This window comes from Adiantum capillus-veneris, chromosome 29 (genome assembly GCF_014529385.1).
Source record: "Adiantum capillus-veneris isolate H3 chromosome 29, ASM1452938v2, whole genome shotgun sequence".
Lineage (NCBI taxonomy): Eukaryota > Viridiplantae > Streptophyta > Polypodiopsida > Polypodiales > Pteridaceae > Adiantum > Adiantum capillus-veneris.
Window position 1 is genome coordinate 47829583 of NC_140959.1, and position 19922 is coordinate 47849504.

Consider the following 19922-nt stretch of genomic DNA (forward strand, 5'->3'; position numbering starts at 1 on the left):
TTGTTTTTAGGACCGCAAGCGGTTTTCAAGCCCTAAAATAGCTAAGCAGCCCTAAAAACAACACAATGGAGACCCGTTTGGCAAAATGGAAATCCATAGAGCTTGCCCACAATGCATAAGCTCTATGGCTTGTTGTATTTCCAACGGTTGGCCATTGCGTTGTCTATATGTTTGCAAGCAATTTTCAAGCGCTAAAATTGCCTCGTGTCCCTAAAAACAACACAATGGCAATACAGCAAGCCATAAAGCTTGCCCATAAATCATATGCATGGTGGGAAATCTCTATGGCTTGCTATATTGCCAACAACTCACCATTGTGTTGTCTATATGTCTGTGAGCGATTTTCAGGCCATAAAATCACTTCGCAACTCTAAAAACAACACAATGGTGAGCCGTTTGCCAAATTGGCAAGCCATAGAGCTTGCCCACATCGCATATGCATTGTGGGCAAGCTGTATGGCTTGTCGTTTTGCTAAACGCCTCACTATTGTGTTGTTTTTATGCTAGGTTAGGTTATGTTAGGTTTAGGTTATAGGTTAGGTGAGATTATAGGTTAGGTTAGAGCTATCGACAAATTAATAGTCGAAAAATACAAACGCACTTCGAAGATGATTCGTATACTTCTAAAAACGCAAATTAACTTCGGTTAGGTTAGGTTTAGGTTATAAATTAGGTTAGGTATAGGTTTTAAGTTATGTTAGATTATAGGTTAGGCATAACGATTATAGGTTAGGTTAGAGCTAGCGTCAAATCAATAGTAGAAAAAATCCAATCAGACTTCGAAGATGACTTGTGTACTTCTAAAAATGCAAACGGACTTCGGTTAGGTTAGGTTATAGGTTACGTTTAGGTTATAAGTTAGGTTAGGTTTATGTTATAGGTTAAGTTAGATTATAGGTCAGGTTAGAGCTAGTGTCAAATTAATAGTAGAAAAAATGCAATCAGACTTCAAAAGTACACACAGACTTCAAGAACCTTAATATATAGTCATTGACCAATAAAGACGAGATTATTACCCTATCGTCCTAATCTCCGTACACCTCTAGACCGAGGTCTACGGGAATGGGGCCTGGCTAGAGAATGTGAGGTTGTTAGAGCTAGCAGAATATAGTTGAAAAAACGCAATCGGACTTCAAAAGTGCACACAGACTTCAAGAACTTTAATATATAGTCATTGACCAATAAAGATGAGATTTTTACCCTATGGTCCTAATCTCCGTGCACCTCTAGACCGTTGTGTGCGGGGATCAGGCTTGGCTAGAGAATGTGAGGTTGTTAAAGCTTGTCATGTACTTAGTAGTGTGTAGTTATAACGACTAGAGTGTTTTAATATTTGATGCATCATTGGTAGATAAAGTATGGACGATAGGATGGCATGTCCTTGTGCGCATTGCAAGCATCACATATTTTGAAAATGAAAAATCTGCATCCAACACATACACAATCACAGTCTCTTTCCGATAGAGCAAGTACAAGACCTGCGTTATCGATCTCATGGTCTAGAGATTGAAGGTCAAAGTCTGCAAGTAGATATTGCTCCGACTTCATCCCAGAGAGGACGATTTTCAAATGAGCAGCCATCGACTGAGTCCTCCCGATTAATACCTGAAGCGGCATTTCAAGAAGTAGAGATGGAGCAGATGTTGGATGCATTCTTTCACATGGATTCCAACATAGAAGGCGACAACATTGAACGCAGTACTGTGGACCAACCTCAGCCATCCCATTCATATCGACGGAATGATAGCAACGATGAAGAGGGCGAGATGATGCAAAGTCTTGCACGCATGCCGCTCTACACTGGTGCAAAAATCTCAGTTCTCTGTACCACGTTGGTAATGCTTAATTTACAGTCTATCTACGGTTGGTCTGACGCCTCAATCACAGAGCTTTTCAGGTAAACATAGTTTATCCTAAGCATGGTAAAGTGCATATTACAGTTCATATAAAGTGATCAAAGGGCTGACTTGTTCATGTAACGTCAGGTTGCTGAATGAGCAAATCTTGTCAGAAGGGAATCACATGCCCCCTATCCGTCCAGCCGCTAAAAAGCTTCTTACTAATTTGGGCTTGGATTATCAAAAAATACATTCATGTCCTAATGATTGTATACTTTATTGCAATGAGTATGCAAACCTGGAACAGTGTCCCAATTGTGGATCAAACAGGTACATGGAGGACACACAAGGAAAATTTATCCCTGCAAAGGTCCTTCGGCACTTTCCTATCAGTCCAAGAATAAAGAGCATGTTCAGGTGCAAAGTCCATAGCCGCTTTGATGACATGGCACTCAAATACTAGATCGGCAGATCATGTTATGCGGGCACCTGCTGACTCTCGTGCATGGAAGCACATAGAGGAAAGTTGGTCTATATTTAAGAATGAGCCTTGATGTATCTGCTTTGATCTGGCAATGGACGGAGTAAACCCATTTGGATTACAGAGTTCATCATGGAGCACGTGGCCTATTTTTCTGGTAAATTATAATCTTTCACCATGGCTCGCTATCAAGAAGAGACATCTGTTGTTGTCATTGATCGTCCCAGGAGTACAAAGCAAAGAACATGGACGTCTATTTGGCACCACTTATAGAAGAGCTCCAAATCTTGTGGACAGGAATCGATGTGGTTGATATATCCCAACCAATCGAACGATGGAATTTACATGTGCAATGGCAATCAGGTGATGGTTTTGGTTTTTCTATGATGGTATAGCAATCATGTGATGGTTATGGTTATGGATATGGTTGTGCAATGATGGTATGGCTGTTATGGTTATGGTATGACAAGCAAGTTATGGTAATGGTTATGGTATGAAAAACAGGTTATGTTTATGATTTTACAGTTTTCGACTCATGTTTTAATTATGTTAACAGATTATGTTATTCTTACAATTTTGCTAATTGCCATACACTCGCTCTTTAGCGTTAGCTTGTAGGTGGAGTGCGGTTTCTTCCTTTGGGCAGAGAGGGTTGTTTTCTTTTGCTACAGTACATGCAGCATTAGTTTCCAGCCCTCTCTGCCCAAAAAAAATTGCAGGTTTGGTCGTCGCTACAGGTAACGATACAGGTTTGGTCGTCGGTACAGGTAACGATATGAGCGTCGATACGGGCAACGGTATGAGCATCAGAATATACTATATAAATACCGGTGTATATTAAGTTGTCTATTTTGACGCGTATTTGAAGGTTTATTCAAACGTAAGCTATACCGATGGCCATACCGACACTACGATACCAACGTCTATTCCGAGGCGTATTTCAGCGCTTTTTAGTTTGAAAAGTAACTTCATTTCATCGGTACCTACGCCGATTTTTGCACGACGTCTTGTAGTGATGTAGCCAAAGTATTCAAGTTGGCTAGTCTCTGTATTCTCATTCCTGGCACTACTCCTACTTTCTTGGATGAAGCTTTTTCTAAAACCACTGTCGAAAGTGACCCTTTGTTCGATCCTGTTGCACTCTGAAGTGTTTCCTATGCAACCACAAAGCTCAGATACTGCAGCCATAAAATTGAAACAAACTTAAAGTTATATAAAGTAATGTTATCATGTGGAGCTCGAAAAGGAAGTTGTGAAAATATACATGCCAATCACAATCCCTTGACATCTCCTCTTCCTCTTCAGTAATCAACAGCCCATTCCTCTTTGCCTAGAAGATTGTCGCATCTAACCACCGCCCATATGGAAACTCAAGCAATTTTAAAGATGATCTGGAAAAGAAAGGTTTCTAGTAGCACGGTTGCTCTTGAATTGCAAGCGATCTATCAAGCGTTGTTGATTTCTCCCTTTGTACCTCTCTAGCCACTTTTGCATGATGTGTGAGTTGAGAAGGCAAAATCTCATAACCTTTTCTTACATTGTGATGTCCATCTTCTTAATGATGCCTTGTCCTCGCGGCTCGTCCCCTATTACCTTGACGTTGACCTCAATAGTCCACATTTGGGGCATCTCTGGATCAATTGAGCCCAAAAATTCACTGATGAGAACAAGACTCTCGTACAAGCCATCTTTCGGCCATGCTACGCTCGGGGCGAGCCCTTTGACAGGCAAACCCCTTTAAAGTCTTCATAAATCTCTCCAAGAAGAGCATCCACCTGCTATGGACTACCCCAGCAACTGCAACTTCATCGACCACATGCACAAGTACATGAATTTGGATGGTAAGAATGTTTGTTGAAAAGTACTTCTTTACCATGCACACTGCTTCAATAGCATTTAAGCGTGTTGCATCGATAATGTCTTCTCTTATCTCTTTTGAACTTATCCAACGTACCAACTCATTGATTTTGTATATTTTTCTTCTAATGTCATATGTCAAACAATCCTTTATGGCAATTGGTAAGATAAACTGTAAAAATTTGTGCCAATCGTGGGACTTAGGACCACTAAGATTGTCATCTCTCGTAAAAGCCATTTTCAAACATCGCATGTACCCAGTGGAATTCTTGAATGAAGATATAGTCTTCTCACTTGTTGCTCTTCTGCACGACTCAAAACCCATGGTCCTTTTGGTATAGCAAACTTTTCGTTGGGTTTAAGTCGATGCCACATCTCTGGCATTTGACCCTTGCCTGCAGGTCATCTCTTTGGGCCTTGCTTTCCTTTTTTCCAGTGATGGTTTTCTATACGATCTCCCCCACATTCTTGAAGATGTGCATTGGGTCGAGCATATGATTAATCAGCAGGTCACTCCAGTATGGGAGCTCATAGAAAATAGAAAGTCTTTTCATTCTAGGTGGCATGAAATCTTCCCTCTCCAGCCATATGTTTTTCCAATTGCTCGCTTTCAGTGGATGCATGTCATGTTTTCATATGTTTGGTCCACGTAACTCATGTCCTTCAGGTAAAAATCTACCATGCTCCTCGTAAACTATCTTGCTCAAATGCTCAGAGCGACGGAAGCCAAGTCGAGGACCACATTTCGGACATGCATGATTGCCCAAGTAAATCAAGCCTAAAAAAGCACAAATTTAAAATATAAAAGCGTTGGTATAGCCAGGAATAACATGTGTGTGAGGGTTTCAAAGGCACTTACCTAAACACTCATCGAAGCCTGGCCAATCGTGCATGGTCGACATGAGAATTCCTTGCACATGTACATTCCATCGTCCGATTGGTTGGAACATATCAACCACATCGATTCATGTCCACAAGATTTGGAGCTCTTCGATAAGTGGTTCTAGTAGACGTCCATATTCTTTGATTTGTACTTTCTTGGGACGATCAGTGACAACAACAGATGGCCCTTCTTGATAGCTAGTCATGGTGGAAGATTATAATTAACCAAACAAATAGGCCATGTGCTCCATGAAGAACTTCGTAATCCGAATGGGTTTACCCCGTCCATTGCCAGACCAAAGAGGATACATCGAGGCTCATTCTTAAATGTAGGCCAACTTTCCTCTATGTGCTTCCACGCATGAGAGTCAACAGGTACCTGCATCACATCATCTGCCGATCTAGTATTTGAGTGCCATGTCATCAAAGCGGCTATAGGTTTGCACATGAACATGATCTTTATTCTTGGAATGATAGGAAAGAGTTGAAGGACCTTTGCAGGGATAAATTTTCCTTGTGTGTCCTCTCTATACCTGTTTGATCCACAATTGGGACATTGTTCCAAATTTGCATACTCATGAAAAAGTATACAATCATTACGACATGCATGTATTTTGTGATAATCCAAGCCCAAATTAGTAAGAAGCTTTTTAGCGATTGGACGGGTAGGGGGCATGTGATTCCCTTCTGGCGAGGATTGCTCGTTGAGCAACCTGTCGTTACACGAACAAGTCAGCCCCTTGATCACATTATTGAATTGTAATTTGCAGTTTATCGTGCTTAGGATACAATGTATTTACTTGAAAAGCTCTGGTGACGGAGGCGTCAGACCACCTGTAGACAAAGACTGCAAATTAAGCATTGCCAAAGCGGTACGTAGAACTGAGATTTTTGCTCCATTGTAAAGTGGCATGCGTGCAAGATTTTGTATCATCTCGCCCTCTTTATCGTTGCTATCATGTCGTTGATATGGACAGGATGGCTGAGGTTGGTTGGTAGTATTTCCTTGAATGTTGTCATCTTCTATGTTTTCAATTATGGGATCCATGTCAAAGAACGCGTCTAACATCTGCTCCATCTCTACTTCTTGAAATGCTACATCAGATATTGGTTGGGAGGACTCAGTTGATGGCTGTTCATTTGAAAATATTCTTCTCTAGGATGAAGTTGGAGCAATATCTACTTGTGGAGTTTGATCTATTGTCTCTGGACCATGAGATCGATCACGCAGGTCTTGTAGTTGCTCTATCGGAAAGAGACCGTGATTGTGTATGTGCTGATCGTAGATCTTTTATTTTTGAAAGATCTGATGCTTGCAATGCGCACAAGGACACGTCTATCGTCGATACTTTATCTACCAATGATGCAACAAATAATTAAAACACTCTTATTATAACTACACACTATTGAGGACATGACAATACATGACAACCTCACATTCTCTAGCCAAGCCTGATCCCCACACACCTCGGTCTAGAGGTGCAGGATAATAATCTCCTCTTTAGTGATCAATGACTATATATTAGGATTTTTGAAGTCTGTGTGCGCTTTTGAAGTCCGATTGTGCTATTTTACTTCGTTTATCAATGTCTGTTTATGTTTTGAAGTACACAAGTCATTTCCGAAGTCCATTTGCGTTTTTCTAACTATTTGCCACTAGCTCTAACAACCTCACATTCTCTAGCCATGCCCGATCCCCGCACACCTCGGTCTAAAGGTGCACGGAGATTAGGACCACAGGGTAATAATCTCGTCTTTATTGGTCAACGACTATATATTAGTATTTTTGAAGTCTGTGTGCGCTTTTGAAGTCCAATTGTGCTTTTGAAACCTATAACCTAAACCTTACCTATAGCCTAACCTAATCTTTTATGTACAAGAAACATAACCTAACCTTTTATGTACAACCTATAACCTAACATAACCTCTAACTTAACCTAACCTAAACCTAACCTATAACCTAACCTAATCGAAGTCCGTTTGCGTTTTTTGAACACACGAGACATTTTTTATGTCTGTTTATGTTTTTTCTACTATTTGCCACTAGCTCTAACCCAACCTATAACCTAAATCTAACCTAACCTATAACATAACCTAACCTATAATCTAACTTAAACCCTAAACCTAACCTATAACCTAACCTAACCAAAGTCCGTTAGCGTTTTTTGAAGTACACGAGTCATTTTTGAAGTTCGTTTGCATTTTTTCCACTATCTGTCGCTAGCTCTAACCTAATCTATAACCTAACCTAAGCTATAACCTAAATCTAATTTAACCTTATATATAACCTAACCTAGCCTAACGTATAACCTATAACCTAACATATAACCTATGCCCTAACCTAATCTATAACCTAACCGAAACCTATAACTTAATGTAATCTATAACCTATAACCTAAACCTAACTTAATCGAAGTCCGTTTGCGTTTTTTCTACTATTTTTCGTTATCTCTAGCCCAACCTATAACTTAACCTATAACCTAACCTAATCTATAAGCTAAACATAACCTATAAGTTAATCTAACCTAACCTATAATATAACCTAACCTATTACCTAACTTAAAACCTAAACCTAACTTATAACCTAACATAACCAAAGTCCGTTCGTGTTTTTTGAAGTACACGAGTCATTTTCGAAGTTTGTTTATATTTTTTCACTATTTGCCGCTAGCTCTAACCTAACCTATAACTTAAATCTAATCTAACCTAACATATAACCTATACCTTAACCTAACTTATAACCTAAACCTAAACCTGACCGAAACCTATAACCTAACCCTCATAAATTGCATGATGATGATGAGATGGTAGCGTAATTGCAAAACAAAATTTCTCCAAAGCATAATTTCAAAATAAAATTTTTCCATAGCATAATTTCGAAACAAAAATTCTTCAAAGCATAATTTCAAAACAACACTTTTCCATAGCATAATTTAAAAATAAAATTACCCCAAAGAATAATTTCAAAACAAAAATTTTCCAAAACAAAATTGCGTAAAAATTTAAAGCATTGAAAGCCTAATGAATGAAATTTTATTTTGTCAATATAAAATATAATTTTAAATTTTATAAAAATGCATAAAACTTTCAAGCACTCACATGCGGCCTATTTGAGCAAGAAAGGATCTTAAAAACGTCTTCAAACCTGCAAAAACACGCACACGTATGCGCACACACACACACACACACACATACACACATTATGTTAGACACACATACACACAAACCTACAAGCAAACTTGAAAAGAATCTCACCTTGATGCTGGGGAGTAGTCCACAAGCAAGATTCTCACCTTCGATAACTCATTCGGCAATAGATCTACAAACAACAGGTGAGAAGGAGGACAAGAGAAGAGGCAGAGAATGAAGGAAATGCACAGGAAAAGACCCACAAATTTGTTTTTTGCAAGGTCCGTCGGTACAGAAGCCGGTATAGACGTCGAAATAGTTGTCTGTATAGGCGTCGGAATGGTTGCCGGTATAGGCTCGGAACAGCTATCAATAGAAGCGTCGAAAATTCAAAAATTAAATATTTTTTAAAGTTGATCTCCCTCCACATTTACCTACACATATACCGATGCCCGCCATTGACACCGATAATTTGACGTTGGAATTCAAGTGGGCTCTTGCAGTGAGAGTTATCCAAAAAGAGACAATTGCTTCTAGTACTCCAAGTCAAGTTCAACCAGACGTTCTTCCGATGCACCTGAGAATGTTCAGAAGACTCTACTCTGGAGAAGGCTTGAGATAAATGCAAACATTAACATTAGAGCATATTGTAAGATTTTGGAATATGCCAAAGTTCAAAAATAAGGAAAGGAGGTTGCATATAGCGAAAACTGCCACTATAGAAGTGCTAGTACATAGTCGAATTACTAACAATAGCAGTAATTAATGGACAGTAACTGTAGAATCCACATTCGATAAAAAACTAGTATGGGTTACTATACACTGTACAATGCACAATCGATCAAAAACTAGTATGGGTAGCTATAAATAGGACCCACTACTTTCATTTTGGGGTCTGTACTTTGTGATCACCATATCTGTCAGGATGTTACTCTAGTTGTCAACCTAGCTTTGTTGTAGTCCTTTGTAGTCCAATAATCAGTGCCATTTCAATTGTACTTCTAGCTTCGCCATCTGAAAAATTTAGTTCCACTCTTTTAGTTAGATTGTCCATCTAGTTTCCTTATATTCACCGAAAGTCTCATTCTATTCATTCCTATTTTATTCGATTTGACGTCTGACTGTGAAGTTGTAACCTATAATATTTGTCAAGTGGCAATCTCATTCCATTTTGGTCATCACAATGGTGAGCTAAAGCTCTTGATGGAAATCAGTCTCCTAATTAGAATTCGGAGTCAACTGAGTATTTGCAATGCCGCTAAGATGTTCAGTGAGAGGAAGAGGACCCGCTACAATCTTCGCTAAGGAGGACCAAGACCACATCATTAGAGTGGCTGAAGAGTCAGAGTAGAGCTCTAATGAAGGTTCCCAGTCTCAGAATGAAGAAACCAATGTCAATCTTGGCAAACAAGGCAGTGAGGGGTATAGGAATCCTCTACATTCAGTTTAGTAAAGAAGACATCATTCAGAGAGAGCTAAAATATGCTCTCCTTTGCATGGGTCTTGGAAGTCAGAGCTAAATGGCAAAGCAATAGTGCAGAAGGATGTCAGTAATGGTAGTAGAGGTAGCAGACGAGCAACCTCACATACAAAACCATATCAAAGGGATGAACCTGATACTATTATTGAGGTAAATAATCATTATTATAATATTGAGGTAAATAATCATTATTATAATGATAGATGGGATGTTGATATTGATCATCACAGCAAACATAAGCATAGGGAAAAGAAATCTGATCACAAGAAAAAACCAAGATGTAGGGACCGAGAATCAGATCATCATAGATCCAAACATGGGAAAAGATCCAATGACCTGAAGATTGCCTTTTTGAAAATCAAAGGTAGTAGGAAGAATGATCCAAATATACACATCCAAACCGTTGAAAAATACATTGACCTCCAAAATATTGATGAGAATGAGTCGGGAAAATATTTTCCACAACTCTGAAGGATACGACCAAGAAATTGTATTTTCAGTTCAGCATGCAAACTTCGAACCTACAACAAGTTATGAAGGTACTTCTTCTGGAGTACACTGTGAACTGCGGGGATGAAGATATCATCTACGAGCAGGATAAGACCAAGTAGGGCAAGCTATCCATTAAAATCTATATGGAAATTATCAAAGATCTAACCAGATAAGTGAATGCACCAAAGATAATGTGTGCATGATTTTTAGCGGGTACACAAATAAGAAATTCAGAGAGCAAGAGATACAAGCACCGACTACGATATTCAATGACGTGGTTTAGAGAGCATTGAATTTGGAGTGGCAAGCAAAGAAGGAAAAGGGCCATAAGGGAAGAGGGGATTCAAGTGACAACGATTCATCTATTGAGGAGTCCATTTCCAGTTCCAACGTTTTTGAAAGTTAGTTAACCAGTCAAATACTAAGAAGAAACTTTAAGGATTTTGGACAAGAAGATAAGATGCAATCTCAAAGCAAATATTTGAAATGTTAAAGACCAGACTTGCAGTCAGAAGGGTGAAGACCTGATGTACTAAGTGCAAATTGAAATTACAAGGATCTAATGAGTGTTGCGAACGTAACTGTTGTAAAGCATTCGAATATTTGTGGAATAACTATAAAATCAGATTGCACCATTAGAAACAAGGCAACGATATGTCCCTAATAGCGCTAACAAACCTAGAACTGGCAAAGCAAGAAAAATGTCAAAGAATGTACGAGCAACATGCTAGGTAGAGAAAGTCAAGATGCTAACAAAGTACAAAAAGCAATGGGAGAAGGAAGAAATTTACACACGTATCCAGAAAGACAGCATTGCTTCTAGTGCTCCAAGTCAAGTTCAACTAGGCAACCTTCATACACCACTTCAGATCAGAAGGCTACCTTGAAGAAGTCTCCAGATAAATGCAAACATTAACTTTGAAACTTTGAAATTTTGGAATATGTCAAAGTTCAAAGAAAGAGGGGGAGGATGTAGATAGCGAAAACTGCCTCTATAAAAGTGCTAGCACATAGCCGGATTATGAGTAGTAGTAGTAATTACTAGGCCGTAACTGTACAACGCATAGCTAGTCAGAAGCTAGTCTGGGCAACTACAAATAGGACCCGCTACTTTTATTTTGGGGTCGGTCACTTTGAGATCACTTTGTCATATATGTTTGATTGTTACTCTAGTTGTCATTCTAGCTTTGCTATATTCCTTTGTAATCTAGTACTCAATTCCCTTTCAATTGTACTTTTGGCTTCACCATCTGAATATATCAGCTCCAGTATCTTGTTCTTTAATAATTAAATCCAATCTTTCAGCTTGATTGTCTATCTAGTTAGCTTATGTTCACTCGATACCAGATTCCACTCTTTTAGTTCGATTGTCTATGTGGTTTCCTTACGTTCATTCAAACTTTCATATTGTTCGTTTCTATTTGCTCTGATCTGACATCTGTCTGTGAAATTCTAACTTGGAATAGCTATCAAATGACCAGGTCATTCCTCTAGTCTCAAGGTTGAATTTCATGACACCATTTTAGTTATACATATAAACTGCTTCACCACTTGCCACAATATTTGACACACAAATTGATCAATCTATCACCATTTTCAAAGTTTTTCTAACTTTGAAATGTGAACCACAATTGCACACATATCAATGAATCCTTGTCTTGAATTCAATCAATTTCTTTGGGTTTTAACTTCCATTCAAGTTTACGTTCTGTTGGCTTTAGTAACTCGAACCCAACGAAAACATAACCTTTTCCCAAATTTTGTGTCCGTGCACACGAAGGGGCACAACAACGTGGCCCCCAAGTTAATGTACCTTCTTAAAGACCAAGATATATGAGAGTTTGTAGTATATGTCTTACACTCTACCAAAAGTAGGAAAGAAAATTTCATCTACTCCTATTCAACAAGCTGAATTCAATTGTCCACAACTACTCAGTCTAAGCTTAATCCATTAGTCTACAATTGTTCCCAAAAATTCCAAGAATGAAATGAGGTCTTATGTATGCCAAAAATAAGAATCTTCAAAGAGAGATCAAAATATTGTCAAAAATATTTTGGGGCAAAGGGAAGGCTTGAAGTTGAATTTTTTTTTGTTGGCCTAAAGGGTAAAGGTTTTACTATTGGCTATTGAAGACAATGCAGTATGAGGAAAATGCACTAGTAGTTTGAGATACTACCATTTGAGGGAAAGCATGCCTGATATTTTCTTACATGTAAGGAGAGCCATTGCTAATAAGTGCATAGAGAAATTTTGCCACTAGAGAGGTGAGGACAAATCACAAGGCATGAATGGATAAGGGAGTAGGTATTGAGCAGAAGCCTAATAACAAGTTAATGGATGAACTACTTAGTAGATGGGGGAGAAGGTATTGAATAGAGGCCTAACAACAAGGATGATTAGTGTTAAACTTGAGTGCAAGCGACTATACCCACGTGGAATGCAACATTAGAGATGGGAACAAGCAAAGAGAGTGCATGCTTAATGCCACACTCATTGGTGACAACTCTTAAGCGTTTAAATATAATTCCGAACGGACTACTAGGTTGCATGATTACAAAGAGGATATATCATTGTATTGTTTGTAATTAATGGTGGGCTTGACAACTAGCTTGACAACTTATGGTTAATTATTTATGGTCTTGCTTAATGGTGCAATGAACAAAAGATTGGAAAATGTTGAGATAGGTGATGTGCACTATATTCGACTAAATTATTAAGCTCATTATCTTGTTTATGATTTCTATCGTCATAGTTGGATGGATCGTACATCTTTCGTTGCTTGCTTACAATGAGTGATGCAATGCCAACTCTGCACCATGTGGAAAACTTGGTCTATGCACCAAATCTTAAATCTATATCTAAGAATTCAATGGGCGTAATTAATATCTTCAAGATTTCGACAAATTCCGTTGTCGATATGCTTCAACCAGGTCCCTGATATCACTACGGTCGGGTTGGACTAGATCAAATATAGTTACTATAAAAAGACCAAACTTCACTTTCTTCATTGCATTTACAGTTCTAAATTTAGTCGGATGGTATGGGTATCGTACACCTTTTGTTGCTTATAGCTGTTGGAGTAATAGTTCCATATACCAGTGATGATCATGCCAATAATGTGAAAAACCCAAATGTAACGTAGAAAGATACTTATACTTTTTTTTTTGGATGAAACCAATATACAACTGAGTTTCTTATTTAAGCTTTGTTGCCATCAAAGATCACTGGCTTATAAGCTTCCAAAAGGAGGGAAATCCAACACCAAAATCTCCCTTCGCACCTACACTCCTATGTAAAACGCCCGGTTTCAAAATCCAGTGTCCTCATGCCTGTAAATTCAACATGACTATATTGAGTCAAGACAATGAAGTTCTACAAAACGAATCCTGTCTAATTCATGCAAAATGAAATGACAGATGATACCGTGGGCGAGAACTTGAGTGCCACGCTCACTTCGCCTTGTGGTTGTCCTTTGGAACCCAGCACCTTGTACTTTGAAGGAGGTATATGTCCACTCAAAAATACTTTATGCAATGGAATTCTGCAAATTCCACCATATCCAGTAACTTCAGGGCAGTTTCAATATTCACACCTCGTTACATACACGTGTTATCCACATACACAAATGTGTGGACTAAGTGCTAATGTGTGCACATTTAGAACAATAGATGGTAAAGGATGCATAAAGGCATGTGCACACTAATGCGTGGACAACTTGCTAATGTGTGCACTCACAGAGAACGTGCTAATGTGAGCACTCACATAACAATAGATGGTAAAGACTGCAAAAATGTATGTGAGACCACGGATCCTTTCATTTGTGCAGGTGACAACATCCCATCATTAGTACTGGTGAAACCCCCAGGATTGGGATTAACAAAAACATGTAGTCATAAGCTATCTCCCACAAAGCGATAAAAACCAGAAACAATCTGAGGCAACACTCGCCAGTATGAAAGCATCCACATAAAGACACTATGCATTTACATAACTTACATACATCCCACCCTCCCCACCGTACAAATCCAATGGATCCCACTCAAAAGTCTTGTCATCTTGTCTACTTACACAACAGAGCCGAGAGGATCATCAGCCTGAAAATCATCCTTGTCAAAGAGCTTGATTAGCGCATCCGTCACATCACTGTCCACTTGGAAAGAGAAAGTCTCATCCCACACAGGTTCTCCTTGCTTACCTATTTAAGAAAACCAGAAAAACCAACTGTTAATTGATCAATACCATCCATGGTTTTGCCTCTGTACAAGAGAAACAGAATAAAGGTCAATGTTGATCACATAACATTCATGCTTTAGCCACTAAAATTGAAACCCATTTGAAGAGCTCAACGTCAAGATACAACCTATGCTTTTGCCTCTATATATTGAGATAGAATAAATATTGATGGTGATCAAACAATAACGTTTAAGCTTTGGCCTCGATAATTGAAACCCATTTGCAGAACTCAAAGTGAAGATAAGCCAGCATATCACATTTCTGCAGTGACATCCATACCTTCAATGACACGGCTCTTTTGATGCTCCTTATGGCAATAGACGATAGCATAAGGGTCAGATTTTCCAGCTGCAGATTTAAAAATGCTCGATTACTAAAGAGTGATTCCAAGCCCCAGACATGCCATCTTCCAAGTCAACAGAACATATCACTTACCAAAACTATCTGAATCTATCAGACCATGGGCTTCTATCAGATGGATCTCCAAGACTCCATGATGAACCTGCAAAGTACCCACATGCTTGTAACAAAGCCGCTACTTCTGCCACTTGTATTTAAAGGATAGTCAGTAAAACTAACGAAAATTTTCCCAAACCTTAGGGAAGAACTTCAGACCGATCTCGAGCTCTCCATCAAACTTTCCATTAGGCTTTTGGACTTTGAACTTGCATGGAGCAAGCTGACGCTCAAGAAAGAGCTGATTCAAAGGGATCCTGCAATGTTGCAAACACAATGCACCAATTAAACAAGTTCTGTAGGCCACAATTCCCTGCATCATCAGCAGGGCATAGGGCTAAAATCACAGACACAAAACACACACATGCTGCTATGCACATGAACTTGTGCACGCGCATCGCATTTGCACGAGCATATGATGTAATGCTCATTGTGCATTTTAGGAGTAAAATTGTGAGCATCCTACCCACACAAACATCCAAATGTTAAATTTACACCACTATCCCATGGAACCTCTGTACTCTCAAACACATCTATGACAGGGAGTATTACTCACATAATAGTTCCCATAGCCTCATCTCCACCATGCTTCTCTTGGTCAAAGAGGGCAATCTCAAGCTCATGCGGACCATCAGGGATCTCGAACAGGAAGCTTTCGTTCCAAACTGGGCTTTTCCCACCATCTACAGCCGGAAAAGAAATCTCTCTCTCTCTCTCTCTCTCTCTCTCTCTCTCTCTCTCTCACACACACACACACACACACACACACACACACACACAGGGAGAAGTGCACTAACCCTTCACAATTTTGCTTTTCTGCTTTTGCTCCCCGATAGACAGCACGGCATAAGGATCTGATTTGCCTGCACACAGCAACAAATGCCCTCAGAGGAAGAAACCCTCAGAATGCGTAGCTATGTTGATAATAGGCAAAAAGTACTTCAATGCCTCCGAGACACAAGGGTTTAGAACAGAAACGAACTAAAGGAAGCAGAATTACCGAGGAATTCGACATCCTTGAGGTCATGGCCCTTGATGAGCTCGATTTCGACAGTACCCTCAGGCATGGTGAAGGCGGGGAGGGTAGAAAAAGCAGTGGAAAGGCCGAGACAGCAAGCAAAAGCACAGAGTAAAGGAGCGAGAAGCAGAGAAATGACACAGATCAAACAAGCAGAAGGGAAAGCCGACAATGAGTGTGAGTGGGTGTGTGCTAAAATCTCTTCAGCCGCTCGCCTTATATGCTACAATTGTGAGTGTGCAGGTCACTCTGTCTCCGTCGAGATCCACGCACCATAGAGGTGCTATCGATTAACGCGTTTCAGGCGATCTGTAGTCTACCCGCTCTTTTTCTGATGAATGATCCATTCCCATTTCTCAAAATTTCATGCCACGTTGCACCGACTCCTCATACTTGCCACTTGGCACTTTGAAAACCTTGGCCCACCAAAGTTGGTAATATTCGCTTCTTATATGCCTCTTGAATCGTACAGGCTCATTGAGACAGCAAGAACTTATAGAAATAGTTTCCCACCTTTAGGGACCGATGAGTCGAGCGCACCTCTCTCTCTCTCTCTCTCTCTCTCTCTCTCATGCCTCATATTGTACGGCATGAGCCCATTCGACTACTCAAGACATACTAAAACTAGGATGGATCTAATGCACTTTTGTTTCAATGTGCAATGACTAAAAGCTAATTGTATCAACACCTCTCATCACATTCACATAAAAGCTAATTGTATCAATCCCTCTCATCACATTCACAGCCATCCAGTTGTGTTCACAAGGAGTTAGGAATGAGATTGCTCGAAGGATTAACTAAGGGTTAGCGTATGGTATCACATGAGTGTAATGGAGGGCATTAAAAAATGAAGGAAAGGTGTATTCTACAAAGCATGATCCCATATATAGAGGTAAATTAGGGGCATTTTGTACACATAGGTGATATTTCCTTGTTATCACCAGCTTTTACATGGTAGGCTATATTTTGGGGGGACTCCACGCTCTTTTGAGTCCCTACAAATCCACGAAATAGCAAAGCATACAAGCAACTTAATTGACGAATCTACATACCTTACCAATAGTGTATACGCAAGACCTAGTGTGATACATAATGGAGAGAGATCAAGAGCGAGAGAGAGCATGAGAATGCCTACATGCGCACCTCCTAAATCGGAGTACTATGCATACTGCATGGAGAGAAGAAAAGAGGACAAGAGAGACACGTGGTATTGGGTGTGTGTCCCCCCGTGCAAGAGCCAGCATTTTCCTCTTGTGTGTATTTATTTATAGATTCCAGTCAATGCTAAAAAATGATTACAACTATCATGCTTGACATAAAACACCATTTCTCAACTAATAAAACATCCATAGCCTATCTATCAATACAAAAGCCATAAATATGCTATGCTTGCCACCTTTCAGCCATATAAAAATTATATATTAATGCATAATAATTTAAATATCATTACACACCTGCTAAAAAATGATTACAATTATCATGCTTGACATAAAATACCAGTTCTCAACTAATAAAATATCCATAGCCTATCTATCAATACAAAAACCATAAATATGCTATGCTTGCCACCTTTCAGCCATATAAAAATTATATATTAATGCATCATAATTTAAATATCATTACACACCTCTCCATAAATATGCTATGCTTGCCACCTTTCAGCCATATAAAAAGTATATATTAATGCATCATAATTTAAATATCATTACACACCTCTCCATTAAGGAAGAAACTATCCTCAATAGCTATGTTATTATTTTGCAAATCATAACTTATCCAAAACAGTGGGTAAAAAAATAAAATCTCACAATATAAATAGACTAATTTGCTTATGTCTTTGTTCATCCACATACTACATATTCTATTGTCCCATACCACTAGAATAAGCAATATATTTCATATCATGATGAATTGACAATCACATAGGTGAACCTCACCATCGAATGCCCTTAAGCACTCTGCTTAAGACCCGCCTCTTGCACAACATCAATTTTTTCATGCATTGACTGAGTACGTATATGTAGGGCCCCTTACATGGCCTTGCATAAGGCACCGCTTTATGGCCCATGCACAGTACACCCTCGATGACACACTGACGTTCCGGAGGACTCCGACTAGGAGGGGGGAGACATTTTGAAGTATCCCAAATGGAAATTATGGGAAAAGGAAAAGGGCACTCTTTTCTTGATTCTTGTATTGAAATCCGCGTTTGATTTCTCGTCTTTTGCCACAATTGTGATTTTATGCTCTAAAAGTGAAAAGACTCAAGAATAAGAGACAAACGCTAAAGATGATGTTACCATATACATGTGGTAGTGATGTGTGTGAACACACTTAGGACCTTCGGGGCATATTTTCCCTCACTAGGAGGTTTTTTCCCACGTGCATTGTATATACGTCCATCACTCTAGGGCTATCCAATCTTTCCATTGCACACTAAGTAATACACTCTCTGTTGTGTGCCTTGAGCTTCCTTCATCTTCTTCAAGCTGTGTGTATAAGACCTAGGGAACTGAGACATCGGATCCTCCTCCCTACCGCCCTATATATAGGCCTAGCTCGTGGCTCTTGCCCTAAGCGGATCCCCAGTCCACACTGGTCTAGTTCAGGCCCTTGGCCTAGGTCCCTGACCTCCTAGGTTGGGCCTTGCCCCGTAGGACCCTTGCCCTGACATTACTCCCCCCTTAAGGAAGAGTTTTCATCCTCGAAAACACAAGTAGTAATATCTTCTTAAGGATATTGATGTTTTCTTTATTGACGTCCCATACGTGAGCCAGTTGGCTGTATGACCAATAATTGGTGCAGTGAGGAGGTTCAATGAAACCAAGAGCAACGTTGTGATTTTCAACATTGTTGTCCTTTTGTAACCATCTGATGGTAGCATTTCCTATCCAAACATGGTGTGTAGACTCCATTTAGAACGCTCATGAGCATGGATAACGAGTTTATCACAACAAAGATGTACCAAAAAGAGTACCTCTTGTCATTGTCCATGAAAGTAACTTGCTGACATAACTCATCAGCCAAGTCCTTGACTTGTTCCCAGTTTTCACCATTAGTAAACAACCCCACTCTAACGAGTGTTCAAGGTTGAGAACTTGACTTATACATGAAGAGACTACCTAGTCGCAACATGCGTTAACTGATAGTAAGTAAACTCCAAGAAGAGCAATAAATGCTTATTAATTGGATTGTTTGGTGCTAATGTACGCTCTTTGCATATCCTTTAGCCCAAGGTTACACTTTGTAATCTGCCAATCCCCTTGGATACTGACAGTACTAAGGTGTGTTTCCCCCACGGTTTACAGACAGTCTTCCCAAACGACTGGTAAACGGGTAATCACAATAGCGTCTAACATTGTTGAGGAATCAACAATGTCCGGAATAACCGTCGTGGTTAACTGGAAAAGTCCACAAACCTCCAAACCGAGCCATGACCTCTATTGGTGATTAGTAGACCCAAAAGTAATCTCATAGAGATAGTGCACATAGAGTGCAAAATGCTTGAGAAGCAACAACCTGAGGAATATGCATGCCATTCCAAATCAGCCTTTGCTAAACACTAGGGCCCATAACACCTAGTGTGCATGCATTTAGCAAGAAACACATCCGAACCTATATATCCATGGTGATCTTAGCCAATACTTATGGAAAATGTGATGCCCGTAGCACACATTAAAAAAGAATGTAAATAGTTCTGAAAGGAAACTAAATACTTTTAGTTGCAATCTTTTGCAAGCCTTGCTGAAATGTCTAAATGGCAATAGAAGGTGAAATATTGATCACTTCTAGGTACAGACAATGAAACTTTTTCATTAACCACTTATAGCCTTGCTATATGTATAAACAACCATCTGTAATGTTGTTTAGCAATACTTGTAGCTGAACAAGTCATTCTATGTATCCGACAATTTTTGGCCACTGAAATTGCTCCTGATACGTCGTGCTGAAAATGGTCTAGAAAATAGATGTGACCAGCACCTAGGGACTTTGTCGTGACACATAATTGAAATAATGGCGCCAGTGTCAGTCCAGAGACTCATATTCTCCACATG

General features: G+C 39.4%; 1 protein-coding gene across 1 annotated transcript; it reads right to left on the minus strand.

The window, feature by feature from the left end:
* Positions 1–13294: 13294 nt before the first annotated feature.
* Positions 13295–16162, minus strand: LOC147419150 (synaptotagmin-4-like). The gene is made up of 9 exons (XM_086505348.1): positions 15850–16162; positions 15647–15712; positions 15406–15532; positions 14989–15106; positions 14829–14895; positions 14673–14741; positions 14229–14355; positions 13584–13701; positions 13295–13489 (listed from the first exon to the last, which is right to left on the minus strand). Exons 1-9 carry the CDS (start codon positions 15914–15916, stop codon positions 13484–13486), a joined length of 765 nt encoding a protein of 254 aa, XP_086361474.1. The 5' UTR covers positions 15917–16162; the 3' UTR covers positions 13295–13483.
* Positions 16163–19922: the final 3760 nt, after the last annotated feature.